Below are 12,601 nucleotides of genomic sequence, written 5' to 3' on the forward strand. Positions count from 1 at the left end.
ACCCCTTAAAAAAAAAGATTTCTTCACATATCATAATAACAATTATCGATTATTTTCATTGTACATGCAGTTAGGCAATGATTTTACTATAAAAAAGAAATATTTTAACGTCAAACATAAGTTAAACATCATGCCAGTAAAGTTAGTGACTCCTGCATTATTCATACAAAACTGGGCTAATTTTTTTTCAGAGAATTATTAGAACTGGTTCTGTAATATAATAGGCTGAGCAGTTTTTAAATGAAACAAACTAATTACCCTTTTTTATCAATTATGTAAATTTCTGAAGGATGCTAGGAAACCATCTCAAATTTGTTATTTACCACAACAATCGTATATATTGATTTGAGAAGAATAATTTTTATGTGTATGGCGTGCCGCCTCTTGTTTATTGAACAAATTTCGTAAGATGCATGACGATAAATGTATGGAACAACATGAAAATTTAATGATTAATTGTACAATAACGAAAACACACTAATGTATAATAATTTTAACGGAATTGATGCTGTGGTTGCGCAATTGTTGCAAAATGAGACGTTGCACCGGAAGTTGATCCCGGGTGATTAGATTGTTGCTGCCTATGTACCTGCTGCTGTTCTTTGTAGCGCATGACAAGTTCAAATGACTCCCTTTGGAACTTCCGCCAAAGCTCCTCGGGTAATTCCATCACCTCAGCAGTCAGCCAGTTGGCCCACGCTGTCCGCGGGCTGTTGCTACTACTCCTCCCCGGGTCAAGGACTTCGCTGGTCGGCGGCTGAAGGTGATGGTTTCTTGGCAATGTTTCCGTCGTCTGCTCTGTGGAATCGTCTGGAGTTTCTTGCTTTATAAAGGCGGTCCTGAGATCAGCCCTTACTGGTGTTCCGGACATGTTGACTAACTCCTGCTCGGAAGCGATGGACTCGGGCAGGCGCAGTGGACCGGGGTGAAGGTCGTACTGAGAAATATCCAGCTGGGCCACATCCTCATCCCAGGAGTCATCATCCACCCGCATCTCCGGCGCATGGTTGTGCTGTTAATTGAAAAAGAACACAGAACGAAAAATAAAGCAATTCCTGCCAATGCATTGTTGTACGCCATTTTTCGTATGTAGTATGTGTTGATGACATGCATGACGTTGCGGGCCAGCATACAGGTTATATTTTTGTCGATCATTGTAGCATATATGCAAAACGCGCATTAAATGCAATCAATGGTAAAACTATTTCAAGAGTGGAAACCCCTAACCTTTCAAATCTCAATGATAATTACTTATTAATATTGTATATACGTAAATAACTGATATTTTTTTTTTACATGTTTGACCAATTTACGAATATTATGAACGGATTTTCAATGGTATACGTAGATTGTTATCGGTTTTCCATCGGAGAACAAGCGGTGTTCCATCTTGATCTTTATTACAGCCACCCTTTCTATCTTATCTATATTACACCCTTACTTTTGCTAGGTTCCTGGAGTTCCTAGCGATGAGGTAGGGGGACAGGAAGCTGAAGGTCCTCATCACCCATCGCTGTCTGGCGGTCAGACTTTGGGGGGCGAGGCCACTCTTCTTCTTCTTCAGGCGGCCATAGATTGTTCGCTGGGACTTGAACCACAGCATGATGTCCTTACCTGGAGTTTTTAAAAAAGTTAATTAGAATTAAAATGAATTGCTACAGTATACCGATTACGTTAAAAACGTACACTATATAAACATATCTATAAAAAGTTCCTTTGAGAATAAATCGACGTAAATATTTTTTATCGAATCAAAAAATCTCTTGAGGATAGGAGCACAAGTACATATATATTTTACCGACACATAAGAGGACTAATCGGAAATTATTGAGACTTTAACTCTTATTTCCTTGGGAGAAAAGATAAACCCTTTAAATTTCGCCAAAACGTACATCAGGATATAGCTTATCATTGCCGCCAAAACGTACATCAGGATATAGCTTATCATTGTCGCCAAAACGTACATCAGGATATAGCTTATCATTGTCGCCAAAACGTACACCAGGATATAGCTTATCATTGTCGCCAAAACGTACACCAGGATATAGCTTATCATTGTCGCCAAAACGTACATCAGGATATAGCTTATCATTGTCGCCAAAACGTACATCAGGATATAGCTTATCATTGTCGCCAAAACGTACATCAGGATATAGCTTATCATTGTCGCCAAAACGTACATCAGGATATAGCTTATCATTGTCGCCAAAACGTACACCAGGATATAGCTTATCATTGTAAAAAGTTTCTTGCCCATGGCATGATTAGATTATTTCTTAACTTGATACAATGTATTCAAATACCTCGTATATCTGCAAAGTCGTCTATCAAGATAATTAGATCCCCTGTTTTATTTTATGATTATCGTGCTCAAATTGTTTATATTCAAATTAGTGATATTTAATGCATCTTTTAAAAGTTCATTATATATATCAAATGATACGAGTCCATCAACATAATCTACGTATAATATACCATAAAGTATTGTTTTCATAGTTTTAAGTTAACACTTTCAATAAACAAAAATACTGATGGGTTCAGAGTTCACCAGATTGTTACCAACGGCAAGTTCAGTCACCAATGTCCACAAATGGTTCCCAATGGTAGCAATTGGTTACCAATGTTGACCATTGGTGTACTTTCAATTTCAAATGAGGTCACCAAATCTACCGGCAGCCTAGAGCTTAGGCAAGTTTGGTAGGTGACGCCATTATGCTAATTCAACATGGCGGGTTATAAGATGCCTCTAGATACTGATGTAAATAAAGACTTTAGAATAAAATATATGCATATCTTATTGAATGAATACCACTGAGGGGCTTTTAAAACCAGCTTCTATACCCAGAAACATGTCATTATTATAGAGAATGTGTGCTAGAGAACCATTTTGATATTCTAGCTTGGACTTTCGGTAGGACGTTACTTTTTCTTGCATCAAATCAACTTAAAATGATGCTAATATCGAGCGAAATATGCAAAGATTGCGTAGAAATGGCTTTATATATAAGGCGGACAAATCTTGTTGATTTCAAAGATCCATGGCTGAGTGGTCAGCAAAGAAATAATTGATAGGCCTATGTCACATTGCTGTTTGACCCAACTACCCAAAGTCCAAGCTCCTGTTAAAATTGATTCTAATTAATATACTTTTTGCTGGCGTTAAATATTTATTATCAATTTTGCAATTAATCTTTACTTTCTTTGTATTAATGATAGCTATTGGTAACATTAGTCATTTTGTAGACCTTTTTATATAATTGGAAATAAGTATAATAAATCGCTCAATGAAGCTGTTTTAAAGGGAAACAGTCACACTACACAGAGGAAAGGTATTTTGTTTTGTTTTTAACTGTTTTATATGTTTAGATGATTAAAATTGGTAACCAAGTGTAACCAAAGGCTACCATTTGGTCGGATTTGACAAAAAATCGTTCATGGTACTACCTATACAAATTGCTACAAATGGCAGCATTTGGTGACCACTGGCTACCATAGTTCACCAATGGCAACCAAATGCTGCCAGCGGTAAATCTTAATTTCACCAACGGTACAACTCTGAACGCACCTATTAATACACCATTTTACAATTCGAGATGATGATGATGATGATGGCGTGGATCTAGACGGGCGGGGAGGAGGGGTCCCAATCCCCCAATGGAAAGTTCCAATACTATGTTCCAAGATATTTCATTCGAGGCACAATTACTTGATATTCAAATACCTCATGCTTCAAATAATTTATATTTTAAGAAAATCTTATGATTTTTTTAATTCATATTATTGAATACTAAACATCGTTTGCCAATATCGTGTATACTTTACACGTTACTTTTGCAGTAATAAAGGAAAACGTGCTGCATGAGTATATCTCGAGGCAAAGTGTTTATAGTCACCTTGTAGTCCGAAGTCCTGGGCCTTCTCCTCTAGAAGCCTCTCCCTCTTGTCCTTGTTCTTGAAGTCTCTGACAGACTGGTCAAAGAACAAGGGCTGGCTCTGGAACCACTCGGCGAGGGCATCTTCCTGCTCGTCCGTCAGGCTGTCGGGCACCTTACATCGCCTGGCCCTCAGTCCAAGCTCCTCGTCCTGGAGTGCGCTGTCTTCTTCCTCGTTCAGAATAGAGTCACTCATGGGCTGTACTACAGGATTATCGCTATCTTGTGGATTTGATGGGGTCGGCAGACGACCATTGCTCTCCTGTTTCTCCTCGTCTGGACACGATTTTAATGACTTGATACTCTCCTCGTCACTGAAATCACTTTCCCTCTCCTCTCGCTTCCTTTTTAACAGAAGATAAGTCAACATTCAAACATTTACAAAATCGCGAACTGATCGTCAAAGATTACCGACTGTGCTATTTTTACATTGTTTAGTCACGTGATCTACGACCGGTTGTCAGCCTATCGTGACTAAATAGCAAGTCGATAGTAACGAGGTTATTCCGCGGATGTCAGCTCTTCAGATTTAGTCACGTGGCTTTGTAATCATGCGACCTGTGTTATTGTAACGGCAGGCACGTGAAATCCGTGAGTGAATAGGATTCAGGACAGTTTGGACAACATAAGATTTTTATCGGTCGATGTTATCTGCTTATCGTAAGCTCTGTGTTTGGAATGTTTTTAAATCGGCTCGCATGAAGTCCTAAATCATCTTGAACATGTTGTCTATTTTTAAACAATCTCGCACAAAGGGCTTAGGCGGATCTAGTAAAATGAGTGATCGGATTATTCAATGAAAAAAAATCGATTCATTACATAAATCACTGTAGATAGAACTGTCATTGTTGTACTAATGCCACAAGGTTAACCAGGGATGGTAAATGTCATATTCCCCCTACGGTAATAAAACATATTAATTTAAACATGGATATGTCAGAAAGTTTGCAGCACAGATATAGAATTGAAAACAAAATCCTCATACAACAGTTCTTAATTAAAAATGTATATCAAATAGTGCAAACATAATCTGCTTTAATCAACATAAATTTCTTCAAAATCTGACATCAGGAAACATTGTTTTTCAATGACATGTACAATGAAAAGAAGAAAACTGATACTATTGGCTTTAGATGGTATGTTTTAAATTGGGAGTCTTGACAAATTCAATTAGTCTTTCCAATTTTTTTTTCATCATATTTTCTGTTAATGTAACCCAATGAGGCCATCATTGAAATATGGTTTGTCTGAAATTGCCGCCTTGGGGTTTTCAGACCCAGAAGGAAGTGTTTTTTTTCAGTCAAATTAAAAATGTGCTTACCCTAATTTTAAAATTTAAAAAAAAAAATGATTTTAAAAATCCCAATAAAAAGAGGATATGTTTATTTCTTTTCTTCGATGGAACCCAATTTTTTAAAAAAATTTACAAACGAACTAAAATTCAAAAGTTGTACCATGAAAACAAAAATAGAGTTCTTATTTTTTTTGCTTTATTTTTTCCTAAAAAAAATAACAGCGGTGGTATTTCATGAGACGGTAGGCAATTTCAGACAAAAAATAATTTTATTTTGGTCTGACTCGGATAATTGATCCCGAGGACTATTATTTTCTTTGAAGTTCTCAATATAAGAATCCGCAGGCTTCCATCATATAAATGACAAACGGGGAATTTGATATTACAAACAACTTTTAAAAATTGTCAAAATAAATGTACTAGAATCATGATAATTTTAATTTCATTTCCACAGGGTCACTTTGTCTAATTCTTTGGCAACTGAGTTTTAAACAGATTTTAAATATTACTTTGCAAATTATTTCATTTCTGCATAATAATAAATAAAAATTGGTTAATATAAATCAGTATAACCCGCAAACCATTTTACAGATTATCAGTTTTTCTTACATATGCTCGATCTAATCCAATATGGCTCAGATAATGTCCGATTGGGAGAAATGAATTCAGTGGCTGTTCAGTTTAAATTTCTCAGTGTTTTTTTTTTTTTTTTTAAATATAAATGTTACATTTGTGAGTTGAAACAATACTTATAAAATATTTATTTGGTTGTAAAATAAGGATAAACATTCATCTGCGTGTTCATGGACCTAGTTATATTTTTGGATTTTAAACCATTAATGCATTAATAAAATTTGTAACAATTTCTTTCCGTACTTCATTATTTTTTATATTTGCGTACAATATGAAGACTAAGGAAAAGGAAAGTTATTCACCATTCATTTAAGAGATCTTGTCTGATGGAGTTCCACCTCATGCACCATCAGCTCTCTGCACGGTGTTTAGGGGTGATGTACCTTAAAATTGTTATAGTAAATCATCCTGTCAAATAATCAGAGTAAGAACACAGAAACTGCCGTTTATTTTATTCATAGTACACACAGGAGATGTCCATAAAGCCCTTGTTGGGCGTGTCATTCACCCTGGCGTTGATGTGTTTCACAAACTTGAGTGTCTCTGTGTCCCTGTAGACCAGGGCCAGGCTGTTGGGGGTGGGGCACACTGACAGCAGCTGTAATCACACATCATGAAAAACAAGGTGTCAATTCTTAACAGTATTGAACAAAAAATAGCAAATTTCAAACATTTTGAATAAAACCATCAAACGACATAAGTGGAATTGAGATTTTAAGAAAGTTATTAAAGAATATGAATAATGGTACTCATCAATTAATCAATTTATGTACATGTATTATCAATTTAAACATTTTACAAGATAAATATATACCTAAAATCTATCTGAAAACAGGCTTATAATTCTTTTATTAATGCAGTTATAACAGTTTTGTAATGTATGTTCTGTACAGGTTTTAAATCCTTACTTTGATATCGTATATCAAAATAAATTTTTGTTCAACATGTTTGCTTGATTACAAGAGCACAAACTAGAAGTCGGGGGACATACACTAATTACAGAGATTCTTGTACTGCGGTCCTCAGACATCTGTAGGTCTTACCTCCTCATCCTCTCCTTTAGCTATGTATGATGTTATTCCTCCATATTCTGTCTGCCAATCTACAACACAAACACAAAGTGTAATCAAATAAATTGGCAGTACATATAATACAGAGAATATGGCAGTAGGTGTATCTTCAAGTTGGGTTAGCCCCCCTGACACTGACACAAGTCACACAAAAAATACAAACTAATGATTCTAACTAATCTACACCCTCAATTAGCAGATGGAGCCCATTCTGTGCAGTATGTGCCTACCTCCGCATCCAATGTAAAGCACAGCATCCAGAGCACAGTGCTTGGTCTCGGCGTCCGTGTCATGAACCAGCGTATAACTTCCATGCTGCCATTTCCTGACTTCGCAATGACATCGCGGGGAATCCCCTACAGATATCACAATCATTCATTACTGTATGTTCTTTGAGACACCTCAATATTGTGATGCTAATTTTTTTTTAAATAAAAAAAAAATGAACTATAACTACATTTTTTTGGTGACCAACTTATGTCTGTGTACGGTAAGTGCAAATATTAAAATGTAAGGAACTGATCTGCAATTTCAAAACCTCTTGGAACTAAATTTTACATTTTTATACTTTTGAACAATCATGAAAATGCATTTTATTGTGAAACATTGTACAATTTTAAAATAATTATAATTTATATTAATTATGATGTGCTCTCATACACATTGATATCTAGCCTTGTTCGATAGTTGATACCACCCTAAAAATATAACACTATTCACTGGATACTGAAATATCATGCAATAGCTATATCTACAATGATGGTTTTAACCTGAGCAGCCTACCCTTCTGATTTGTTTGTTCTTCCTCCTCCTCCTCCTCATCTGACACTTCTGCTAACTCATGGAGTTTCAAACCAGTTAAAGATGACAAGATCAAAAAGAAGGCATCTGATTGGAGGAATTTCAAACACTTTGTCACATGATCTGGCAGCTCATTCACATCAATACTCATGTAATTTCTATAAATACATGTATTCTCATTTTCATTTCAATTTTCACTTGGAAATCACATTTAATGTTTGCAGTGCTACCATAGTTCATGATTAAAGGCCTATCTAAGTAAACCTTGCTAAGCAGATCTGTCTATGGTAAATTTTCCAGCATGCATGAAATATCAGTATCAATTTAGTAAAATCTGTGTTTGTAAAGTCTACTATAAACCTGTTATTCACGTCAACTGTAGCACAGCTAATCAAGTTTCTCCTTAGAAGTTGATCTACATCAATGTTTGCGAGAAATGCCACTGTTTTATCTAAGTCCCTACCTTTTGTTGGGGGGACCCTTGTTAGACCATTTACTTCTATCGATTCCTGACAGGAGTGAGGCCAACTCCTCATACATGTTCTCCTGGAAATCAGATTACAGCAACAATACTCAAACATACATATAATGGAAATTTAACCCAATATGAAAAAATGCAGGCAATGTGAAGTATAACAATTAATATATCATCAAAAATCTACTCATAATGAGTCAAAATCTGTCAATTTGTGTATCAAAACTCTGTACATGTATTTAAAGCTAATATTATCTACAACAAAGTACTAGTAATCAATTTTCATGATTCAACAAATGCCCTACTTGATAGGATTTAAATAAAATGTTATGTTACATATAAACAATGAGTATATAATACATATACCTGTAGGAAATTACTGAGTTCTATCTGTGATTCCTCTACAAAGGTCTCTTTGATGGAGGCTTGGGTTGCAGAGTCCAGATATTGGGGGTTCAGCCAGGAATAGAAGTCATCTTCCTGTATCACACCAATCAATGAACATTATTCAGTTTGAACTTAAAACTGTATTGGAAAAACTTAGACTACATAATTATATGCAACATTTTATGAATAATTTTCAAAATGATATGTATTCAGTGAAAATCCTGATACCTGGTAATCTCATGGAAAACTTAACTGACTTTTTGTTACTTCTACAGATTACCCTGTATGTTGAACATGAGTCACATACTTGCTTCCAAGGATAATGATGAACTTGTTTAATGTACTGTTTACTTACTTCAATATTGATAATGATGGACTTGTGACATGTGTCATTTACTTTACTTTAATAAGTGACATGTACGTGACATAGAAAACGATGGATTTGTACCATATACTTGAACCATGTACTTAGTACTTCTATAGATACTGACAGACTTGTACCATAAGAACTGGTAAATACTTCTAACACTACTGATGTACCATATACTTACTTCTAAAGACACTGCTTTATTTGTACCATATATTTGAACCATTTACTTACTTCTATAGATACTGAAAGACTTGCAGTAGGAGGGGCCTCCACATACGGAGATGGTCTGTCTATCCTTGGTCCGTGGAACCACCCACTAATGGATAACCTAGTCTTATCCTCAGTCAGAACCTCCTCCACCTTATAAACAAAACAACACAAAATTACAGTAAAACACTGCCAGTTTGCGTTTGATACTTTAACAAACCAGTAGATGTAATAGTCGTTTTAATCTTCACCTGATGAAATGAAGCAGGTGTTACTTCAAAGAAAACAAAACTGTTCTGCACAGGAATGAGGTTTTTGATGATTTCTTTCGGTTCACCATTATCTGAAAAATGGACAGTTTTGTTTTTGTTTTGTCTACAAGCTATATCAGTGATATCATCATTAACATAGAGAAGCTCTCCACTATTTTAAAATAATCTAATATAGTTCCAATACCATCCAGAGAAAACAGCTGCAGGCGCCCTCCATCCCCTTCATTCCATGACTCAGGCACCAGGTAATATATAAAGGCCACCCGCCTGTCATCTAACTCATCATCATGGCAAGACAGCACATCTGAGGAGCACAAAATTTTTAAAGAATTTTATAGACATTGTGATAAAACCTCTCCCTAGCAGTTGCTTTGAGGAAGGGGTATAATGTAAGGTGTATCTTAATACCACAAAAAAAGGTAAGAGGATATAAGACAATGACATAACATAAACCTGCATAGGTCTAGTAAAATCACTGAAGGCGCATATATAAGTACATATACAGGAATACTCTTATGTGTGTTTGACAATACATGTAATTACAAATCCAATTTATTAGTTCATCATCCTCACCTGTGTATCTATACATGGCACAGGACATGTCTACCTGGGTGCTTAGTTTGATCCCAGTCATCTTTATAATCCACTCACGAACACTGGTGTAAATCACATCCCTGACAGATAAACAGGTTAACTATTATACCATATACAATGTAACAACAGAGTGCATATATCAATGAAGTTCACTGTCTCAGCAAATATTATCAGATTTTTTTTTTACCTAATTGCACTTAAATTGGGCAACTTTGTCACTTTCAAATCTTCAGTGCTCTAAAAAAAAAAGGATGTCTACACTCTCAGTTTTCATATTGTTACCAGTATGTTTGGATGATGATAAACTTTATAGTAAGCGCGAGTCTCTGGTGGTGTTAGACAAGGCACGGCAGTGGGATGGATAGACAGATGGATGAACAGATGGATGCAGACAAACAAAGATAGGGTGGAATAAAATGAGACATATGGTAATAAACCTCCTAGCTACATTCTGTCTCGGTTTGAAATCTTGAAATCTTTATCTACCGTATTTGAATTTGGTTTGAATATCAAAGATTCAAATACAACAAGTCTTTTCAACAATGCAGGTTGAAATTGATGAAGGATAATAGTACCATGATATTTACCTGATGAAACTTGTACAAGTCGTTATTCTTCTCTACAAAATTAAGATCTAATATTTCATCCTGTAAATTGGCAATGAAGTCTTCATTCTGTACAAGGTTCGACAGCATACAGTGAAAGAATGGCCTCCTGTATGCCTTGATGTCACCACACTCACCTGGAAGAGAGCAGATTAATTAAGTTCCATATGTAAGAACAAGGTGAAAGCTATAGACACCTGGCTAATCAGGCATACATGTATCTGTAAATATGCTCACTTTTTAGCCATGGAAATCATTGTCTATGAGAAACATATATTATGTAAACATTATATTTATTATTTGTCTGAAAAGGCAATTTCAGGAAACCGCAAAAAGCTTTTATATATTTTTTTTTAAAATTGACATCATATAGCTGTAGCTAGTCCACTTGTATATTACATGTACATGCATGTACTATATAAACCATTAAAGTCGGCATGCAGTTTTATATTTTTAATAGTCTTCACTTGTAAATACTATCCAAAACAATAAATCTGTATTAGACTGACAATCACTTATATCTGCATAACTGTTTTTTTTTTTAATTAGAAAATCTTGCACATACAACTGTCCTCATTTTCTAACTCTTCCTCTACAAAATGTGTGAGCTTCTTCAGTACTGCTTCGTCCTCAAATACACTGTTCACAGAAATTTCACACTGGCCTTTGATTCTAGTTTTCTTTGATGTCGTATTAGCATTAGATTTAGACGATTTCCTTTTTCCAGACATCTTTTGAGAAGCACACGTGTGTTTGTTTATTAAGATTTGCTTTCACTTTCACTTTCTATGAGACATGCACTCGTTCCGAAAAGTTTCGAGTAAAGAAATGTGTTTCACAGGTCGGGTACACTACCTTATATGGATAGCATTATTTAACACGTGCCAGTATTTTCGTCAAACAGATTCTCCAATCCAAGTGAATGAGTTGCAATGCATGACGGTCTACAACGTGTTTACGAATCAACAGACGCACGTGGTTTTTGTCTGTTTTATTCACAATATTTAATTGCTTGCCGGAATGTTTGTACATCTTGATTTTTACTTTAGAAGGTAAAAAAGGAAAGATTACGTACCATTAACTTTGTTCCATGCTCACATTGAAGAAATTCGAATTCTTGATATCAGAAAATTCGATCCCTTTTTTTTATATCAAAAAATCATTTTCTGATATAAGAAATTCGATTTTTTGATATCAGAAATTCAAACTGATCTTTTTTATATCAAAAATTATATTTTCTGATATCAGATATTCAAATAAAATGGTGAATTAATTTTACATATTTAATGAATACTGCCTTGACCCAAAGTTAAATTGCTGAACTGCAGAGCCCGATTTGCATTTTAATATTTGTTGTTTTTTATTTGAATCATTGAATGTATATTCAATGTAAATTTTTTTTAAGTGTTCTTGATAATTCTGGTCTTATGTATTGACGGCACTAACAGTACGCCAGTATAATTCCTTTATATTTTGCAACGCCATCATTTTTTAAGGAATTCCATTCAATATTCACAGTGAATCGCAAAGAAAGCAGTGCTAATCATTGTATATGTGGACAGACTTGCCAAAATGAAATCAGGTTTAAAGTTGGGCAAACATTTTTATTCTTAACAGTCATCTACAGGTTTGAAACACAATTTCTTACAAATTACAAAAGTTTCACCACAGGGAGCTTTCATTAAGTTGATAGTAATTTTATATAGGTCTTATTTTCTGATATAAGAAAATGCAAATTATTTTTTTGGATATCAAAAACTGATTTTAATATATCAAAAATTCAATTTTTTATATAAAAAAAATCAACTTTAATTATTGATATCAGACAATCATTTTTTGATATCAAGAATTCGAATTTGTGATACCAAAGAATCATTTTTTGATATCACAAAATAAATTTTTTGACATCAAGATTTTTTTTATATCAATAATTATTTTTTGATATCAATTATTCGAATTAT

At 34.7% G+C, this 12,601-nt stretch overlaps 1 protein-coding gene across 1 annotated transcript; it reads right to left on the reverse strand.

Annotated features, from left to right (window-relative positions):
* Nucleotides 1-426: 426 nt before the first annotated feature.
* Nucleotides 427-11,430, reverse strand: LOC128167716 (prolyl 3-hydroxylase OGFOD1-like). The gene is made up of 16 exons (XM_052833592.1): nucleotides 11,206-11,430; nucleotides 10,623-10,777; nucleotides 10,223-10,272; nucleotides 10,015-10,115; nucleotides 9,626-9,745; nucleotides 9,421-9,512; nucleotides 9,194-9,322; nucleotides 8,572-8,685; nucleotides 8,194-8,276; nucleotides 7,713-7,888; nucleotides 7,160-7,285; nucleotides 6,903-6,961; nucleotides 6,324-6,457; nucleotides 3,894-4,276; nucleotides 1,442-1,614; nucleotides 427-1,012 (listed from the first exon to the last, which is right to left on the reverse strand). The coding sequence occupies exons 1-16, from the start codon at nucleotides 11,369-11,371 to the stop codon at nucleotides 494-496; spliced, it is 2,580 nt and encodes an 859-aa protein (XP_052689552.1). The 5' UTR covers nucleotides 11,372-11,430; the 3' UTR covers nucleotides 427-493.
* Nucleotides 11,431-12,601: the final 1,171 nt, after the last annotated feature.

This window comes from Crassostrea angulata, chromosome 10 (genome assembly GCF_025612915.1).
Source record: "Crassostrea angulata isolate pt1a10 chromosome 10, ASM2561291v2, whole genome shotgun sequence".
Taxonomy (NCBI): Eukaryota; Metazoa; Mollusca; class Bivalvia; order Ostreida; family Ostreidae; genus Magallana; species Magallana angulata.